The sequence below is a fragment of the Cynocephalus volans genome, chromosome 12, assembly GCF_027409185.1.
Source record: "Cynocephalus volans isolate mCynVol1 chromosome 12, mCynVol1.pri, whole genome shotgun sequence".
NCBI lineage: Eukaryota > Metazoa > Chordata > Mammalia > Dermoptera > Cynocephalidae > Cynocephalus > Cynocephalus volans.
This window is the reverse complement of record NC_084471.1, coordinates 67,224,789-67,246,305: the sequence shown is the minus strand read 5'-3', so window position 1 is coordinate 67,246,305 and position 21,517 is coordinate 67,224,789. Positions and strand designations below refer to the sequence as shown.

General features: G+C 48.6%; 1 protein-coding gene across 1 annotated transcript; it reads left to right on the top strand.

The window, feature by feature from the left end:
- Positions 1-16,226: 16,226 nt before the first annotated feature.
- KRT18 (keratin 18) lies at positions 16,227-20,227 on the top strand. Its single transcript, XM_063076186.1, has 7 exons — positions 16,227-16,707; positions 17,491-17,573; positions 17,978-18,134; positions 18,733-18,897; positions 18,984-19,109; positions 19,389-19,612; positions 20,075-20,227. Exons 1-7 carry the CDS (start codon positions 16,288-16,290, stop codon positions 20,193-20,195), a joined length of 1,296 nt encoding a protein of 431 aa, XP_062932256.1. The 5' UTR covers positions 16,227-16,287; the 3' UTR covers positions 20,196-20,227.
- Positions 20,228-21,517: the final 1,290 nt, after the last annotated feature.

The window sequence follows — 21,517 nt, the reverse complement described above, 5'->3', positions numbered from 1 at the left end:
AGCCAAATGTACACAAATAAAGACCTGGAAACCCCAAGAGCCGCAGGGGTATAAAGATATTGGTGTATACCCTGGGCCCTTGTATAAATACTACCTGACCAAAGTCTACCTTCTGTACCTTATCAACAAAATATTAATTTCAGATAAATAAGTGATTCAGACAGAAGCTCTCCAGAGGAAGGGGAGAGTCCTGGAGAAAGCTGAGCTTAGAAAAGTAAGCTGTGGATGGAAAGATCTGGAAATGTGATGAACCACTGGACAGGAACAGAATTCCTATGGAAGAGTGGAAAGGCTAGGTGGTGGGGAGGAGAGTGTGATTAAGGGTTTCAAAGGCCAGATAGTGTTTATTCTGTAGGTCACAGGGGCCAATGAAGGTGTGGGGCAGGAGGGTGACCTGGTTAAAGCAGTGCTTTAGGAAAATTTAGCTGGCTAGGGTGTGTAGGTTGGATGGTAGGGGCAAAAATTGGAGGCAAGAGACTAGAAAGGGGGCAATTGCTGGACACAGGTGAGGAGGCTTGTGGTGCGGTAGGAACAATGTGATAGGAAGACAGGGAATGAAATCAAGGTAGAATCAGCAGGATGAGGCAGTTGACTGCATGGCCCTGAGCCCAAGGTGATTGGGATGCACCTCCAGTAGCACCATGCTAAAGCCTAGCACCTTTTGCTCCTGCCAGACTGGTCACACACTTGCCATGAGCCACTGGGCTTACCCCACCACCACATTCATCCCAGTGGTTTCAGACCACAGTTCCTTGGGGATATGGCAGGTTCCTCCAGTGTCTGTGTCTGGTTCCTATCTGTGTGCCAGCCTCTGCCTGGCAGGGCACCATCCCAGAATAGATGCTGCAGAATAAATGTGTAGACCTACTGTGAGCACACAGTTTACCTTGCCTCCTTAGCTTGGTTCATCCCAAACACACCCCTTCACTCCAGCATAGCACAATGAGGCCATAAATAAAACCCACTGTGGTCCTCCTCAGCAGCAGAAGCAGGTGTGGGCAGCCCATTTTCTCCCCTGCTGATTGTGCCACACCTGGAGAACAGGATTTGGCCCTTGGCTGACTCTTAGGGACTCACTTGGGCAAATGGGAGCCGATGCAAGGAGATGTCTGGGACAGAGAGGAGAACAGGAACCATATTCTGCCAAGGCACAGCTGTAGGAGTTGGGAGTGCAAGCCCTGGAGAAGAAGAGGCTCTAGACACTACGGAAGCTGAGGACTGCCAGGAGGAAGAAGAGACATTCATCTGCGTGGCCCAAGAGATACAGCTAGAACCAGCAGGAAGGATTCCCCTGGAGAGAGACTTCTGCTCGCTGTAAACAAGGACTTCCCAAAAGCTGGAGCTTTGTGAGAATGGTGTCCATGCCAACAGGGAAGTTGCAGCTTCCCCTTCATGAGGAAGGGTTCAAGCAGAAGGTCGAGGGCACTTGAGCATTGGAATGGTTGTCAGAGCTTCAGAAACGTGTCCTGAGGCCCTAATATGCACACAGCATGTAGCACTTCATTTCTAAAGATCCTGCCACGTAGAGATGGGAACATGCCCAAGTTCACAAGCTGTGAGAAGAACTGGAATCTGAACCCCGTCAGACCCTCACTGATGAGACTGCCCAAACTTGTTCTTGAATGTTCTACTGCTCCACAGCCACATGTGACCAAAACCCAAAGGAGAGTAGGTGCAATCAAAACAATTTTGGAGCCACTGCCTATCTGGGTGAAATTGAGCAAGTTACCTACCCTCTCTGAGATTCCTTTCCATCAGCTGAAACGCATGCAGATAACAACTACCTCAGAGAACTGATAGGAACATGAGATAAGGGAACATTGCCTGACAGCAGTGGGTTTCAATCCATGTGAGCTTGGCTCTCACCGCCCCTCTCTGCTTGTCTCTCTGCCTTCCCTAAAGCCTTCCTCCACGCAGCTTCCCCCGACCCTTACCAGCTGCAGGACCACCCCCTAAGGAACTGGTGTTCACACTGGCTTTGATACATTTGCCTTGTGAGAGTTTAAGTCCTTGTGTTTCTCTACATGAAATGACCTCCTTGCAGGACAGGACAGTGTCTCATACACCTTCGTGTCTTCTGCAGTGCCTGCCTGGCCCACACCAGGTGGTCAAGTGGGAGAGTGCTAGTTCAGAAGGGTCGAGGGTAACTAGAAGGTGGCAATTGGGCCCATAAGGAGGAGCCTATAGGATAGTAATAAAAAGATGACATGTAAAATCTGCCACATGCAAAACAGAAGCTTGCAAATCCAATTCCTAGGGAGCTAGCCATGGAAACAGAGCCTACCCACACCCTCTTCCTTTCCCCAACTCTCCCCACCAATGAGGATGGTGGTGGCAGTGCTGGTGGTGAGGCGATGAGTGTGGGAATGACAGTGACAATGACGCTTCTCATTTATTGGGTTCCTACTAAGTCTTAAAATATCAGATCTCTTACATATAATATTTATAATCTAAAATAATCCATGAGGAAGAGAACACTATCCCCATTTTACATATAAGGAAACTAAAGCTCAAGGTTCTTCCATTAGAGTGACAGTCAAGACTTGAACCCAAGTCTGGGGTAATTCCAAAGCCTGAGCATGTTCTTTTCAGTCGTGCTGTTTTATAGAAGCAGTGTCCAATTAGCTCCATTAAGAGAAGCAATAATGTTGATAACCCAAAGGAAATAATCTCAAAACATTTTTCTGATTTTATTTAGCAATCAAAACAGATGTATTACATTTATTCATTCAGTTAATACTTATTGAGCACCTAAATTACCTCTCCCACATTATGGATTCTGGTAGACTTGGGGGACCTCTCTTCACTGAAACAGAAAGCTCCATGTGGGACCTCGATTATCTTGTTGACTGCCATATCTACAGCATTAGAAAAGCGCCTAGCAGGCACTCCACTGATACATGATGAACGACTTCATGAACGACTGACAGCCTGCTCCATCGTGTAGGAGTGTGTATCTAAAGAGAGAAAATGAAGGGCTGGCCATTTGCTTAGTTGGTTAGAGTGCGGTGTTGTAATACCAAGGCCAAGGGTTAGGATTCCCCGTACTGGCCAGCTGCCAAAAAGAGAGGGAGAGCGAGAGGGAGAGGGAGGGAGAGAGACAGAGAAGGAGGGAGAGGGGGAGGGGGGAGGGGAGGGGAGGCAAGGGGGAAAATGATACAGAGAGACAGCACAGCTCAGCAAAAGGAAAGACCTGCTACCTATCACCCAACAACCAACCTTATCTCCCAGATTCCCTGTTTTCTAAGGTCTAAGATAACCCCAAACGGGGACACAGTGACCCATCTATAGGTTTTAGGGAAAATCTGCTGACCTGGACAATGGCACTGGGCTGGGGCTGGCCAGCCCTGGCCAGTTTAACCTCAGGGACACGTTAGGCAAGCTCCCATGGCAATACAACTCACTGTGTGTTTCTTCATGCCCGACAGACCTCCAGGCTAAGGCGATCTATTCCCCAAAGCCATGCTCCATCCCTCCTCTCTTTTCTTGCCTCTCCAGGTTTCCCAGGTGACCACTCAGGGAACGCTAAGAAAAGCTTGAGCAGCAGACACAATCTCCACAACTTGGGAGGCAGAGAGAAAGCCCCACCCAGGGAGAGGGCCATTTCCCTCCCAGACCAATGCTTCCTGCTTAGAGGTGTCCAGCTGCAGAAATCAAACTCCCTACGCCTCTTCCAAGACCCATGGACCATGGCTCCCCCATCTCCTACATCTCCACCATCCAGCCACACTAACCCTCCACTCCCAGGTCCCCCATGGCCTGACTCTGTTCCACTTGGCTGCCAGCTCCCACACAAACTCTTCACCTGTGCAGTTTATCAGCCCAGAGACCCTTCTCCTCTCTCTCTGTCCCTCCAGCCTGGCTCTACCCCAAGTAGCTCCTTCAGGAATCACTCCCAGACAGACTTTCCCTCCCAGGTTTCTCCCTCTAGCCTTCTAGCCCAGAGCCTCTGATGTGTATCCTCAGCTCTGACTTTATGTCCCAGAGCTGGGTACGAGTCCAGGCACCCTCAATGGCCTAGGAGTTCCCTTAAGGTGGTAAATGCAGTTTTTAATCCTTACAGAAACTATGAAATAAGCATTATTTGCACTTTAGAGCTGAGGGAACTCAGCCTGTAAGTAAGCTAACAGTAGCTTGTGCTACAGTGTAGCAAATGGGAGAGCCAGGAATGGACCCTGAATGCCTCCCAAGCCATGTCTCTCCTCCCCGCCCTAGACTCCCTCTCTCCCCCTCCCTTGAAGACAGCACCATATGCCAGGCACTCCCTGCACCGTGGGTTTTTTATAACCCCATTTAATCCTCACAATTAAACCTGTGAGGAAAGTACAAATAACTTCATTTTATAGGTGAGGATATGGAAGCTCAAATGCTTTCTGTACATTTCCTAAGGTCCTTACAGCACGTAAGTACCAGAGTCAGAACTCAACCCAGCTCTTCTGGCTCCAAAACCCAAGGTTAAGTTTTCCACTCCCCTGGGTCTAGCCAGAGACAGGCTGAGAGATTTAAGAGACAGGAATGCAGATTCTCCAGCCCAGCATGCAAGCTTTGACTGTGATCAGCCGTGCTCTCTGGCTGAAGGAAGATGCCTTCCAAAAGGCCTGCAGAAGTTGCCTGGCTGATCCGAGGAGGCTCAGGAGTCCCAGGACAGCAGAGCGCTGGCTCAATAGCCGGCCCCTGGCTCTCCACCTGCACCCTCATCCTGTGAGCTGACACACCCTCAAGTCTTTTCACTTCTGCAAATTTCTACCACCAGCTCCAAGTGCTCTGGGATTTGTGACTAAAATCTAAGTGTTCTAAGATTTATGATTAAAATTAGACAAAAGTAAGATACACACATTTGTTTTTTAAAATGCTTTCAACAATTCCTGCTACAAGTAGCAGGAAAACATAAGCTTGGGAATCAAATAACTTGTGTTCTAGTCTCCACTTAGTCTCTAAATTGCTGTGTGACATTGGACAAGTTGCTTCTCCTCTCTGAGCTACAGTTAGTTGCCTTATCTGTATCATAATGGGGCAGGACCTTTTATTTCTAAAATTATTTTTTATTATTAATTATTTTTTGAAATTGTTGAAATTATTTTTATCATTAATTACATTTAAATTAATTTGGTTTTTAGAACTTCGAATTGCCCAAAGCAGTTGATTGCAATGCAGTGGGAAAAGCATTAAAGTTGAAATTATACTCGATTTGAGCTCTCAGCGTTTTTTCGCTCATATGTAAAATTAAATTTTGTGATGATAATGTTTGTAAAAATTGTCTTTGTACAGGACTCATACTGTGATAGGAGAAGACTATACACTCTTCTTCAAGAACTCAATCTTCCTTTTGTCTGTCTCTCTCCTCTCTACTAAAGGGCTCCTGGGATGAAACACACCCTCAGCTATACTCTGGAGTCTGCAGTAACTGCCAGTGCATATAACAACCCTTTCCCCTACTAAGCACCGAAAGAGAACAAAAGGATAAACTGAAGCCAAAAAAAGATGAAGTTGGGGTCATAGGCTCCAAAGGGCCAAGGCTGGGATAATGGAGGAGATAACCTCCTCCGGGGGAGGAGGTGCTGAGCAGTTTCTGAAAATGGTGCTCTCAGACAGTCTGCAGTTCCTGGCAAAGACTGAGTAAGACAGGGTCAGGCCTGGCATGCAGCCAGAGAAGGTATGTATGCACGACCTCACTGAGAGTGAGCCTGTCCAGGGCCATAAACCTTATCTCCTACCTGAGAGTTGGATAGCTATCTCTGGGTTCCGAGGAACTCAGGCTGAGTCAGAGCTGGGAGTTGAGGAAATTGTGAGTCTGGGCACCATACCTGAGTCACTCCTCAGTGTGTGGTCCATCTGGAAATGAGATGGGGGCAGAGGTGGAGGTAAAGAGATGAATCAAGATAATTGTCCCCACAAGGACTAAGGGCCTCAGATTCCTACCAACCAGTCCCAGGCCAGAAATGTCCCCCTCCCAGGAACGTTAGGCCTCAGGGCTAGGCAATGCTATGACTTCAATTATCCCTCTGTCACTGAGATCTAGGGTTTATGCACAGTTCTTAATAGGGCCTTATGATTTCTTTCTCTCTCTCTCTTCCACCATTAAATACCTCTTTAGCTTTAAAAACAGTTGAAGCACACTTTCTTAGAGGACAGGAGTTGGAGCCAGAAAACAAAGGGACCTGAGTCCTAGGTCCAGTGCTGTCTTCCTCTCCCCCTCCCACTTCACTGCTTTGAGCTGGGCCCTGGGTGGGGAGGAAAGAGAAGAAAGGAGACAGTGTTCCCCATGTCTTCTGTGTTAATGAGGAATTCCCCACCTCACTGCGGAAGATCCCTCCCCTACCTTGCAGGCAGGTGAGACCTGACCTGAAGACTTGCTACTGCGAAAGGCCCCTCTGCAGAGTGGAGGGGGGATGACATCATTGCCTGCGCTGAGCTTCTTAGACACGTACACACTCTCTCTCTGCCCAGAATGAGACTGTCCCCCTTCACCTCCCCCACTGGCTCCAAGATGTCCTCTCCTGGTGCCCAGCCAGATTGATCTTGTACAAACACTGCTTTGATCCTGTCACTCCCCAGCTCAGGGCTTCCCTTTGCCTTCAGAATAAAGGTCAAATTCCTCATTTGGAGGCTGAAGCTTAGCCTTCCCCACCTAGCAATAGCTGCCCTCCCACCCCATCCCCAGGGCTGTGCCCTCCCCTCCTGCCACCTGCACCTGCTGAAACCTTATCCCTCTTGCAGGGCCTGGATCCAGCACACCCCATTCATTCTGCAAACATTTACTGAATGAAAATTGCACATCAGCCACCTCCCCATAAAGCCCGCCCCAGTCACCTCTGCAGGAAGTGGCCACTCCCACAAGACCCCAAGAACAGGCCTTTGTTACACCTCCTGGCTGGGTTACACTTACCCATGAGTATATCTGAGCTCCCCTCCCTAATTGTAAACCTGATCCACAGCCACTTAACATGCATTGAACATCAGCTATTAATGAGGCATTCTTGCATTTTGGCTCATTTGATCCTCACAGTGACTTTGGGAGCTCAGTATCATTATCCTTATTTACAGATGAGGAACCCAAGGCTCAGGGGAGTAATTTGTCCAGCAAGTAAGTGGTAGTCAGTGCTCAAACCAGGGCCCCGGATTCTAAGTCCAGAGCCCTGACACCAGCACCAAGGCACCTCCCTCAAAAGCAGGGTCATGTCTTATACTTGTTTCTGTTTCCCTCAGCACCCAGCACAGGAACTTGTTTGATTCACTGAATGAATTAATTAATTAACGATTCTGTGATTCAATTCTATCCAGATGAATCCTCTTCTCTACTTTGTTCCCTATCTCCTGTCCCCCACATTCCTTTTTTCCTATCTTCTCCTCTCCCTCACCCTGGACCCCAAGGATCCGGAAGATAAGGGAGGAAAGAAGCTGTGTCCTCATGGATACTGGGGATTGAAGCTAGGCCTTAGGAAGGCTTCCACAGACAGGAAAGAGCAGAGGGAGGTAATTCAGGACAGGAGGGCCGCTCCCCCACCCCACCAGTCAGGCTGATAGACCCAGGCGAGTCCCAGCCCTTGGCTCCATCCCTCCCCAACTCCAGCAGGAGGAAAGTGGGGCAGGAGGGAGCAGCAGGACAAGCAAGAGACAGGGGGTAGAACAGGGCCTAAATTCAGTGACTCACCATCCTTGGGCCTGGGGGAGGGGGTCAGGGGAGGGGGCTGGACACTTGAAATTCTAACCCTTCCCTGGGGAGATACTTGGGTGTCAGCAAGCTGAACAGGAGGAGGAAGAGCTCTGTTTATCCCAAACTAAGAGGCAGCCATGGCAACCGAGGCCAGAGCCATCAGGGCTGGGAGCAAAGTCCTGGCCAGGGACAAAGTCATGAGTACCTAATCCTGAAGGAAGGGCCCTGCTAACAGCATGCCAACTGGGCCAGCTGCCCAGACCATGCCAACCGGGCCTTCTCTGACTGAGCACCCCCTTGTGGGCAGAGCCAGACCTGAGAGCTGGGGAGGGGCAGTCCTGAGGGGAAAGCCACCCATTTTATGAATATACATGTTCTCATCCCCTCCCAAGCCCCTCCATGTGCCTTCACAACTGAGACCAGAGACAGATAGACACCAAAACAGGGAACTCTTGGCCTCTGTGCTGGGGGGAGTCAGGCATGGAGAACTGAGACAGCTGCTGGGAAGGGAAGTGTCAGTCCAGGAAGGCTTCCTGGAGGAGGGTGTTCCAAGCTAAAGAAAAGACAACCTTATTTTATAAAGCCAGCATTACTCTGACAACAATGCTGAGCAAAAACTATTGTATTCAGAAAAAGAAAACTATAGACAAAGAAAACTATAAACAAAGAAAACTATAGACCTTACCAAAACATTAACAAATCAAATCTAGCAATAAATAAGGATAATGCATCATAATCAAATGGGGTTTCTCCTAGGAATGGAAGGTTGGATCGACATCTGAAATCAATTCATTTTATCAATAGACTAAACAAGAAAAATCATATATCCATCTCAACAAATGCAGGAAAAACATTTGACAAAATTCAACATCCATTCACAAGAGCTCTCTGCAAACTATGAATAGAAGGGAATTTCCTCAACCTGATAAAGAGCATATGCAAAAAAACCTAGAGCTAACATAATTCTTAATAGCAAAGGAATGAATACTTTCTCCACAAGATCAGGAACAAAGAAAACAGATTTGCTCTCACCACTTCTATTCAACATTGTACTGGAGGTGCCAGCCAGTGCAATGTCAAGAAAAAGAAATAAAACGCAAACAAATTGGAAAAGAAGAAATAAAGCTGTCTTTATTCACAGATTAAATGATCATCTGTGCAGGAAATTCCAAAGAATCTAACCTGCAAAAAAAGCCACTGGAACTAATAAGAGAGTTTAGCCAAGATTGCAGGATAAATGATCAATACACAAAACTCAACTATATTTCTATATACTAGCAATGAACAATTGGAAATTGCAATTGAAAAAGCAATATCATTTAGAGTCAGATTTAAAACATTAATACCCTCCAATCAAACTAACAAAATATGTGCAAGATTTGTATGCTGAAAACTACAAAACATTAATGACAGAAATTAAAGAAGACCTATATGAACAGAGAGATATACCAAGTTCATGGATTAGAAGACTCAATATTGTTAAAATGCAAACTTCCTCTGAATTAACCTATAAATGTAATGCAATCCCAATCAAAATCCTTGTAGGCTTTTGTATAGAAATTAACAAATTTTTCAGATCCCTGTACCAGCCAGCCACAAAAAAAAAAAAAAAAATTAACAAATTGATTCCAAAAATGTATACAAAAAAGCAAAGTATCTAGAATAGTTAAAACAACTTTGAAAAAGAATAAAGTTGGAGAACACACATTACCTGATTTCAAGACTTGCCATAAAGCTACATAGTCAACACAGTGAAGTATTAGCATAAGGATGGATATATACATCAATGGAACATGACAGAGTCCAGAAATAGACTCACACATTGGTGCAAAGGTAAATCACTGGAGAAAGGATAGTCTTTCAACAAACAGTGCATGGAACAATTGAACATCCTAAGCCAAAAAAAAAAAAAAAAAATTAACCTCAACCTATCCGTCACATCACAGATCAGATCAACTCCAATGTGAAACCTAAAATTATATGACTTCTAGGGCTGGCTGGTTAGCTCAGTTGGTTAGAGTGCAGCCTTATAACACTAAAATCATGGTTCAGATCCCTGTACCAGCCAGCCACCCAAAAGAAAAAAAAAAATTTATATGACTTCTAGAAGAAAACATAGGACAAAAATCTTAGTGACCTTGGGTTAGGCAAAGACTTCTAAAATAGAACATGAAAAACACAAATCATAAAAGAAAAAAGTTTATAATGAAATTTTATCAAAATTAAAAACTTTATCTCTCTAGCAACACTGTTAATAAAATACAAAGCTGGCTGGTTGGTTCACTTGGGAGAGCACGGTACTTGATAACGCTAAGGTCAAAGGTTCAGATACCCGCACCAGTTAGCCACCAAAAAGAAAAAAAAAAAGAAAATACAAAGATAAGCCACAAACTGAGAGAAAATATTTGCAAAACACATTATTCAAATGAATCTTAGGCCAAAATGTAAAACTGAAAGCCATAAAAATTCTAAATGAAAACAGAAAATCTTTGCAACCTTGATATGAGCAAAGATTTCTTCAACACAGCACCAAAGCATGATCCATTAAAAAAAAACAAAAAACAAAAAACCTGGATAAATTGGAAGTCATCAAAATTAAGACTTCTCTTTAAAAGACATTGTTAAGAGAATGAAAAGACAGCCACAGACCGGGAGAAAATAGTTGTAAATCACATATATAAGGAAGAACTTGAATCAAGATATATAAAATAACTCTCAAGACAAAAATAATAAAAAACAAACAACCCAATTTTTTTTAATGGGCAAAAGATCGAAGCAGACACTATCAATGAAGAGAAATAGATGGCAAATAAACACATGAAAAGATGCTCAATATCACTAGTCATTAGGAAAACACAAATCAAAACCACAACAAGATATAACTACACACCCTCTAGCAAAAGTACAATTTGAAAAATGGGGGATCTCATGCAACCCAGCATCCCATTCTTGGGTATTTTATCCAAATGAAAACATATAAGGCCGAGCCCGTGGCACACTTGGGAGAGTGCGGCGCTGGGAGCGCAGTAACGCTCCTGCCGCGGGTTCGGATCCTATATAGGAATGGCCGGTGCACTCACTGGCTGAGTACCGGTCACGAAAAAGACAAAAAAAAAAAAAAAAAAAAAACAAATGAAAACATATATCTACACAAAGACAAACAGCTTTATTCATAATTACTAAAAACTGGGAACAACACGCATCTTCATCTACTGGTGAACGAACAAATTGTGGTAATTCCATACAGTGGAATACTACACTGCTGGGACCTCAGGATCACACAGCATCCTTTTATGCATCATGGGTAGACCATGCAGCTCACCACGTGTGCCAGTCTCTTCCTGCCTCTGTTGTACTCTTCCAGTTGGAGGACAGGCAGGAGCCTATAGAGGCTACATGTGTCAAATCCCAGCTCTGCCACCTTCTAGTACTATCACTTTTCAGGTTTCAGCTTAAATGTCACATCCCCAGGAATCTTAGGCTATATTAGTGGTTACTGCAATGGGCTTCCATTGTCCCATGGCCTAACCCCAGCACAGTGCCAACCACAATTTATTGTTAGTTTGTTTAAATGTTAATCAGCCTTACTAAACTGTACCATCCTAACCTGCTACCTACAACAGAATATCCTCCTGTTTTCTCCTATCCTTCCCTGACAAACTTCTTGAAAGAAAAGTCTACACTCTGCCTCCACTTGGTCATTAACCACTCACTCCTTAACCCTTCACCACCTGGCTCCAGGCTCCATCCTGCTACTGGAAGTACTCTCCTGGTCTTCAGCCTCCTTGGCCTCTTTGTGAATCTGATCCTCTGGACCGCCGCTCCTTGCAACTCGTCCTCCTTGGCTTTCATGATGCCTCTCTCTCCTGTTCTCTTCCTGACAGGAATCTGGGTCTCCTCCACTATCTCCTCTTGTTTCCCTCTTTCTCCCCTTCTCAAACCCCTCCACACAGACTCTGCCACTTCTTTTCCCTGATCTTTTTCCTTAGGCCATCTCATCCGCACCTGGATTCCACCCAAATCCCCTAAGTGGTTGCCTCCAGATGGGTCCACTGCATATGGCTGTGCAGGTGTTCTACACACAAGGGCAAGTGGCCAACAAGACAGGAGGAAGCTGTCTCTTTCTAATTTGCACAAAGGTCTTATGGGCTAGCTGTACCCCTGCCCTCCGTATCTCCTGCCCCGCTGCCTCTCCCAACCTACAGCTTTGCTTTTCTACCTACTCACAGGACAGTTCCACCAGACACTACTGGCAGATCTGCCAAGTCTAAGCCAGGGAGACAGACAGACAGACAAAGACATGGCCAGTTGACGGGATGATTTGGAGGTAGGTTCTCAACCACTCTACTCTTCCATTCTACCCACCCCCTTTCCCATAAACTCTGTCTTCACCACCCACACCCAGGTTGAAAGGAAAGAGTGATGAGCAGGAAATGGAAGGCTACTGGGTAGTGACAGCAAAAGGAATAGGAGGCAGGGAAGAATAGGAGTAGAGAGGAAACTGACTGGCTGCTGAGTTGCCAAAGCTCTTCCAGGCAGATTGTCTCATTTGATCTTCATGAAAACTCTCTAAGTAGATATTACTATTATCCTATGCTACAGCTGAGGAGACCAAGGCTAGTAAACATTGCTCAAGATCATGCAGCCAGTGGTGGGACCTTGAATCCAGGTCCTTTGACACCAAGTGCCATGTTCATCCCTGTGCCCCGTCCATCTCTAGGCAGACTCAAGTGAGGTCATAGGCTGGGGGACAGCATTGGGATTTGGGGGCTGCATCTGAGGAGAGACAAGGAGCACTAGGGTCAGAAGGGGAAGAGGACATAAGAATAGGTGAGGCCATTCCTGGTGGGTGAGAACTGGCTTTGCCAGAAGAGGCTGGAGTGGGGACCAGGAAGCTGGAGAGATCCAGAAGGGGTGAGTTCCCTAGAATCCTCTCTGAGCTTCAGCACCTGGAGATTCCTGGGCAGTCATGTGTTTCTCAGTGTTGACTCTTCCTCAGAGCTCTTTATCCCCAAGGACTAACCCCTATTGTGTACAAACCCAACTGAAGCAATGACACTAAAAGTGTCAGTGCATTCTTTGACTATCCCACCCTTGGGGGACAGCGCCTGGCTCTGGCCCTCAGAACCCTTTCCCCACTCCACACTTGAGAGGCAGTGCCAGGGCCTCCACATGGGGCAGGGGTCCCTCCAGAGAAATTCCCCAGGTCTTGAAATTCAGGCTGGGTCCTGCACCCAACCCACCTGCAGCCCCCATCATGCCCCTGCTCCACAGATGCCTCTGAAGCCCGTGCCTTTCCCCTACCTCTCCTGTCTCTCCTTGGTCTGCCCAACTGCACTTTTTGGTGCCCCCCACCTCTCCTAGTATCCCCTTTTCATTAATTATTTAAACATAAATTATTTACAGAGCTCCTCCTACATGCTTGAGGCAGGGCTCAGCATGAGGGAGTCCCATTCAGTCCCAGACTCCTTTTCCTTTGAGTTCCACCCACCCCTCCCTTTGTCTAAAGGCTCCGCCCCTGACTCAGAAGCCCTTGGATCCTCCAGTGGGAGGCCCACTGGCAAGCACGCTGGGCCCTCCTTGAGAGGAACCTCATAGGTGATCCCCTCACTCTCCATTCCAACACAGGAATCACTCTCGATCCTTCAAGAAGAGGATGGGAATTTGCCATTTGGTCTGCAGACCCCCACCCTCACATCTTGGTTATTCTGAAAACCTCCCTACTCAGGACTGGGCAAGAAATTTCCAGCCTAAATGATAAAGCAGAGCCTGAAGTACCCCAGACCTCCTAATCCCCCCTAATCCTCTAATCTCCCCACCATCTTGTTTCTCCAGAGCTGTCGGCTACAGCCCTATAAGGGAGAATGTGGAGAGGGCAGGAAGAGCTGACCCACGCTTATCAGGAGTTATCTCTGCATTTACTCTAGAGTTAAACCTGCCTGGCAGGTTGCCACTCCCGGTCAGCAGGACACAGGAATGCAAGACTTGGGGGCTGGGAGACCATATCCCCTCCTTCCGGACCTCCCTCTGCTTACCTTCTTTACTCTTTGTTCTGGGAGATTCTCACAGGGCCCCTCTGGCTCCACCCTCTCCCAGACAGGCCTCACAATCACTCCATTCCTCTTTCCACCTTGCCTCCCACCCCCATCCCAGAGGCCCAGTGCTAGGAATGTGGGGGCTGAAACCACTCCCTCACACCCATTTCCCCAGCTTTCCCGGAGGCTCTCAGACAGGCTTAAAAGGCCCTAAGGCGCAGAAGAATCTGGAAGAGGTAGGGCATTTTGGTGCTGGAAGCCTGAGGTCGGTATTTGCCCGATGCTGCAAGAGGTCAGGAATGCAGCCATCGACCTCAGCTATGGGAGATGAGACCCAGCTGGCAGCTCTCCCCCGCTAGCCAGGGGCTGAGACTCCACAGGCCCCTGAAGGTCCCCAGCAGTTGCGGTGGGGCAGGGATCAGAGAAGAGTCTGGGAAAGAGCTTAGATAAGAACCCTGGGATCTAGTCTGATTGCTGGTAAGATTCAAAGGCCTGCAGGAGTCTTAAGTGATTTAGAAAGAGACTTCATATCCCTTGAGCCATCTTTAGAATTAAATCGACCTCTGCTCTCCTGGGTGAGTTGGAGCCTTACTCTGCAGTAAGTGATTTGTTCGATGAATGAGTGGTGATAATTCACATTCACATTCACATTCACATTCACTGCCACCCGAGGAGACAGAGTGGACAGGCTGTATCATTCTCCCTGTATAAGTGAAGAAACTGAAGTTCAGAGTTAAATGACTTCCCCAAAGGTAACAAAGTACTCAAGTTGGTTGACTTAAAGCTTAACAGCAAAAGGCAGCACGTCGCACATTTAATCCATGTGCTTTATTGCACATTACTGCACGACATGACAATTCTGGAGCCCCAGGGTTCAGGGAATGCGAAGATGAAAGCAGGAGAAACCCCTTTGACTGGCTGGCACTTGGAACCTCCCAGAAGTCTTCCATGCAAAACCAGTGGGCATTCATTTGAGTGTTATTTTGCATCCTATTTGCCTCCCAGCTTTAAGCAGGCCCTGACTCTCCCCTGGCCAGCTCCCATGGAGTACCGTAGGGCTTTCCCCACCAAAAAGTGGCAGGCCTGGAACAATCCAGGGTCAAGCCCTGCATCTGAGCTGCACCTCCCACTTGGCTGGTCCACTGGCCAGGCTACTCCCATGGCCCCTTCCCCTCCCAGGCCTACTCTCCTGTCTGCCCCCACCTCGTCAATTCAGCTAGAAGCTCGATAAGAATCAACAGGTCCATTCCAGAGCAAAGAGTACAGCGAAGTGTGTAACTACCAGGCCCCGCCAGAAAAACAAGCTGCTGGTGCTGAGATACTTGAAGGCCCATCCCCTTGGGGAGGGGGCGGATTCCCCCAGTCCATTCAGCAGTGGGGCAGGGAGCACAGGAGCTTCCCTACCTCTATCCTTCTCACCCTGGAGGAGGCAGCCCGCTGGGGACAGGCTTGAGTTCCAGGGAACCTAGAAGAGGGGCAGGGAAGCAGGGGGGTAAGGAGCTTTGGCTGGAAGAAAGTCCTAGTAAGGAGGGGGAGGAGACTGACAACCAGGGCTGAGTCTCAGCTAGGCTGTTTCTAGGTGTGCTTGTCTGTCTTCTCAGGCCCATACCATGTGGGACACATTACAATCTCCATGAGAAATTTTGGTCTCTTTTGTTCATTGCTGTTCTCCCAGCTTCTAGAACAGGGCCTGGCGCACAGTAGGTGCCCAATAAATATTTGTTGAATTGTAAGTGCTCAGAAGGTATTTGTTTACCCGAGGATGTAGGTAAGGCTGATTTGATATACAAGTATGCAGAAGTGAGGAGGTGTCCCCTGTCCAAATCACAGGTGTTCCACTGAGGTCAAGCCTCTTTGGAGTTAGTGGAGGGAGGGAGTTCAGAAACTGAGTTTGCCTTCTGGAGTCTGAACCTATTTGGTGAGTGAATGTGTCTGTGTGTATTTGAGAATCTGTATGACCTGGGAATGAGTGGATGCCAGTGAACATGTGCAGGTGGGAGTTTGGGGAATCAAGTGCGGTGCGGGTGCGAGTGTGTAAACCAGCAGATATGAGGTTTAGGACTGAGTTTCTCTTCCTCTTCTCCAGCTCCCAACTTTTCATCCTCAGGACTCCTGGGGCTCCACGATCCCCCCAAGATCCCCTCTGCAGGTGAGGAACTTGGGCTGCAGACTGAGGACAGCTAGAGAGACTCACACTCCACTCCATCCGTACACCACTCCAAATTTCCAACCTGCCAACACCTCCTCTACCTGGTGGAGGAACATAATAACGTCATTTCCTGCCCTGAAACCCTGTCTCGGGGCCAACACCAGCTGCCCTAGTTGGTCCCGGTTAAGGTTTAAGTCAGCCCCTTCTGGGGGGTGAGAGTGGCCTTGGCAGGGCGGCGCCAGGCGCGGGGTTGGGGGGAGGGGGTCGGGAAAGTCGGGAACCGAGGGCGCGGACGCCCCCGCGGCGGTCCATCTGTGGCCCCGGCCTCACAGGCGGCTCGGTGGCGGGGGCGGGGCCTCCCTCCGCGATAAAACGTGAGTCGCGGACCCGCCGCCACCTTTCCGCGGTCCAAGCCTGAGTCTGACCTCTCGCCTTCCTCCCCGGACAGCATGAGCTTCTCCACCCGCTCCAGCACCTTCTCCACCAGCTACCGGTCCCTGGGCTCCGTCCAGTCGTCCGGCCACCGGGCCCGGCCGGCCAGCAGCGCGGCCAGCGTCTATGCAGGCGCCGGGGGCTCGGGCTCCCGCATCTCCGTGTCCCGCTCCACCCACTTCCGGAGCGGCTGGGGGTCTGGGAGCTTGGCCGCGGGGATGGCTGGGGGCCTGGCGGGAATAGGGAACATCCAGGGCGAGAAGGAGACCATGCAAGACCTGAACGACCGCCTGGCCTCCTACCTGGACAGAGTGAGGAGCCTGGAGAGTGAAAATCGGAAGCTGGATAGCAAAATCCGGGAACACCTGGAGAAGAAGGGGCCCCAGGTCAGAGACTGGGGGAATTATTTCAAGACCATCGAGGACCTGAGGGCTCAGGTAAGGGGCGTGGAGGGAGGGGCCCCAACTCCCAGCCGTGTTTGACCCTCTGGTTATGCATTCTCTTACCTCTTTTTCCCCAAAGATAAGAACTTTAATAGGGTGGGGTGCCCGAACTCTTCCCCTTTCTATGTTCCCCCCCACCCCACCCCAGCCCACCACAAGGGGATTAGGAATGCTCAGGACTTCCATGCACATCCTGGCCACAGAAACCCCAAGGGTAGTAGCTAGGTATGGCAGGGGCTTCCCCAGGAGACAGTGGGAAGGGGACAGGGATGAGAGCTTTGCAGAGGAAGTGCACAGCATGGAAAGAGATGAGAAAAGGCCCAGAAAGTGGCCCAGTGGAGACAATTGCAGGGTTAAGCGGATGTGGCTAAGGCTGAGTCATCTAGGAGTGAACAGGTGGCCTACATGTGGGAGGGGCCAATCCAGGGGGTGGGGGGGCCAGAGCAGAGGGTGAGCAGGTGCACAAGGAAAAACTGCCAGGTGAGGGCCAAGGAGAGGACTTTTGGGTAACCACTCACTTCTTGGCAGGCCAGCCAGCCAGCTGAAGGCCGGGCAGGAGGGCAGAGGGCTGGGATTCCGGAGCCCAGAAAAGGAGGGAACAGTGTGTGTGTTAGGGGGGTAGGTACAGGTGGAAAGGGATAGGTATACAGGGACAGCCTCTGGCTATTCCCGGGACTGGAAAGTTTTCACTGAAACACCTAACTCCTTCCACACACTCAGCCCACCCATTATTGACGTTTCCATTCATGGAGCAACCTCTCTCTACAATCCCGCCAGATCTTTGCAAATTCCGTGGACAATGCCCGCATCGTTCTGCAGATTGACAATGCCCGTCTTGCTGCTGATGACTTTAAAGTCAAGTAAGTCTGGGGAACTGAGGGAGTAGGAGGCCAGGGGTGGAGCTAAGAATGCTCTGCTCTGGGCTGGGTCAGGTAGGGGCTCACAGTGGGATCTTGTTCAGGTGTGGGTGGAGCTCGGTAGATGAGAGTTAGGATCCATCAATTTATTTATTTAACTACTCACTCGTATAACCCAATTTTTTATTTTGTTTTGTTTTTTGGTTTTTTTGGTTTTTCTCAGCTGGCCAGTACGGGGAATCAATTCCTTGACCTTGATGTCGTGTAACCAAATTTAAGAATACTGCCCCTCAAGTGCTGAGAATGGTGCTCAGGGGATTACTGCCTGATAGCTGACTCAGGACTGCTCTTAGGACGTGGTGTGGGGTGAGAGATGGGGACCCTCCTGACCACCTCCACTCCCACAGGTATGAGACAGAGCTGGCCATGCGCCAGTCTGTGGAGAGCGACATCCATGGTCTCCGCAAGGTCATTGATGACACCAATGTCACCCGGCTGCAGCTAGAGACAGAGATTGAGGCTCTCAAGGAGGAGCTGCTCTTCATGAAGAAGAATCATGAAGAGGCAAGCAGGGGCCACCAGACCGTCCAGGGACCAAGGGGACCAAGAGAAGTCTGGGTGGGGGAGTAGACAGGGCAGGCCACCTGCAAGTTGCCTTGCAGGGAAGCTTAGAACTACCAGCCTGGGCTGTTCTTAATCAGACTGGTCTGATGATGTGCATATGCAATGGGCCATGTTACACTGTGGCTCACCTGAATTACAGTGTGATGAGGTCAAGATAACATGGGTGAAAGAATGAGATGAGGATCAAGGTAGAAGCAGCTACCATGAGGAGCTGGGGGTGATGGAGTAGTGAAAGCAGGTAGAGCTGGAAAGGCTCCTGGAAGAAGGTATAAGGAGCAGGTTTGTGGAAGGTGGTAAATGATGGGACAGTAAGGAGAGAGGCCTGTGAGTTACAAACACAGGCAGTAAATGGATGGTATTTCTACCCATCCAGAATAGAAAGCCCAGAATTGGCATTGCCCAGAGTGTAAGCCAAAAGTTTCCCCTGGTCTCTTCTCTAACTACTCCTGTAGGTCTCGTAGGAGAGGCAATCACAGATGAAGGGCCTTGTTGAAGATCTGACCCTGAGCCCTCCTTACTTTTGCCCTGTCTCCTTTAGGAAGTAAAAGGCCTACAAGCCCAGATTGCCAACTCTGGGTTGACTGTGGAAGTAGATGCCCCCCAATCTCAAGACCTCAGCAAGATCTTGGCGGACATCCGGGCCCAGTATGAACAACTGGCTCAGAAGAACCGAGAGGAACTGGACAAGTACTGGACCACGCTGGTACACAAGGGGAAGGGATACTGCCGGGGTGTGGGAGGGAGGCAGATATGGAAAGAGAGGCCTGATGGACAATACCCACGCCATAGATTGAGGAGCACACCATAGTGATCACCTCGCAGTCTGCTGAGATTGGAGATGCTGAGATGAGGCTTAAGGAGCTGAGGCGTACAGTCCAGTCCTTGGAGATTGACCTGGACTCATTGAGAAATCTGGTAAGTACCTTCCCGTCACTTGCCCCAGCTCCTCTGGACCCTTGACTTCTGTCGGCCAGTCTCAGACCCTACTCTGTCTCAGCCCAAATCTTACCCCTCCCATCATGAGTTCCTTTACCTTAGAAAGAGTCCTTTCTCTTTGCATTTCCTACTGCTCATACCTCCTATCCTAGTGCTTGGCACGTAAGAGGTGCTCAAAAAAGTTTCAGAGTTTGAAGAAGTGAGCAGCAGTCCTGGGACCCTGGACTCTCCCCGACCCTTCTCCCTGTGTCCCTGCAGAAGGCCAGTTTGGAGAACAGTCTGAGGGAGGTGGAGAACCGCTATGCCATGCAGATAGAGCAGCTCAATGGGGTCCTGCTGCACTTGGAGTCAGAGCTGGCACAGACCCGGGCAGAGGGACAACGCCAGGCCCAGGAGTTCGAAGCACTGCTGAACATCAAGGTCAAGCTGGAGGCTGAGATCGCTACCTACCGCCGCCTGCTGGAAGATGGGGAGGACTTCAGGTGAATGGGCTTTCCTACCCACACAAGCTGGGGTCAAGAAAGTAGTCTGGCCAGTTGCTCCGTTGGTTAGAGTGTGGTGTTATAACACCAAGGTCAAGGGTTCGGATCCCCATACGGGCCAGCCGCCAAAAGCCAAAAAAAAATCACTTCCTCTCCCCAGAGCCTGGGATGGTGCTCTGTGGTTGCCCCTGTGTCTACAAGGGAGTAGCAATTACAGAGGTTTTCTCCCACGAGAAGAGAACAGACTTAAGTATTGCCCCTAGCTGTACTTAGGGTACAAATGAAATTTGCTGTACTTAGGGTACAAATGAAATTCACCCTTGGGTTTCCCTATTCTGGAGGAAGTGGCTGAGGGGAATTTGGAGATAAAGGTAGGGGTTGGGAGCTTTTTTCCTCCACCTTTTTTGTCTCCCTTCTACTCTGTGGGGCTGTTCATAACTGGGTCTTGGTGTTCTGTTACAGTCTCACTGACGCCCTCGATAGCGGCAACTTGAAGCAAACCATCCAAAAGACCACCACCCGCAGGATGGTGGATGGCAAAGTGGTGTCTGAGACCAGTGACACCAAAGTTCTGAGGCACTGAGGCAACAGAAGCAGGGTACCCTTTGGGGAACAGGAGGCCAATAAAAGTTCAGAAGTCATTGGACATCACTTTGTGTCTTTCTTGGCTGTTTTCATACTTGTGTGCAAATGCTATGACCCAGCAGTCCCATCTCTGATCAGGAAGAAATCACCTCTGACCCCAGCAGTTTCATATGGGTTGGGGAGTGGACAGAGGAGGGGTCTGGGTTCTTGGAAACTCCTCAGAGAAAGAAGAGGGAGTGGTAGATGTGATGGGCCACTGCAGTGGAGAAATAATAAGATCGTGGAATCTTGCCTTGAAGAGACCTGGTGACTTTAAGGCCCCTGCTCATTAAAGCACTTGCTCATTAGCAGAAATCTGGGCCAGAGGAGGAAGTGGGGTGAAAGACGAGGAGAGAGGAAGAGCAGGGCCAGAGTGTACAACTGTCATCGCCCCTGCCCCCGCCCCTGATCTGCCACTCTGCATCTTTGGCCCACTGCCCAGGGCTTTGCACCCCAGCCCCCACTTCCATCCCACCCCACACTCATCCCCTAGACCTATGGTCCCTGTGCTCTGCTCTGTACTCGATGGGTATATGATTTTTTGGATGCTAGAGGTCTGGCTAGAATTGGGGTAAATGTGATCATTGAAGATGAAGGAAACTTCTACACCAGTGGTTCCCATCTAGGTAAATGGTGTCCATGAGTAAGCATCCCCATAGGTAAGAATGGGCTTTTAAAGCTAACTGAAATGTCACCGTTCTGTGCTTTTTTTTTTTCCTGGCAGCTGGCTGGTAAGAAATCTAAACCCTTGACCTTGGTGTTAATAGCACCATACTCTGCCAATTGAGCTAATAGGCCAGCCCCATTCTGTGCTTTTTATTGGAATTGTGTCATGTAGCATTGAAAACATTGGATGTCTAAAACTAATATGCTCTGATTGGGAGGATAATTTATCTTTTTTAACTTGAAAAAGTAGAAGAGTAACATGCACAAAATCCAAAAGAAAAAAAAGAATTTAAAATTTCCCATCTCCACTCCCAAGAGGTAACCACTGTTAAGTACTTTTTAAAACTGGACATATACAAACACATTTCATTTTGTTTTATATATGTAGGATTAAACATTTCTACACTTTGATTTCTTAAATTCTGCTTTCTTTGTTTAAAGATATATCTTGAACACCTTTCTGAATCAGTATGCGTACACCCTATTTCATTTGTTTGAATAGCTGCCTAGTACTCCACTATGTGGATACAAATTTACTTAACCCAGGTCTTCTAGTGATGGATGTCTTGGTCTCCAGTAGTTTTGCTTTTGCAAAAATGCTGTAATTAATATCCA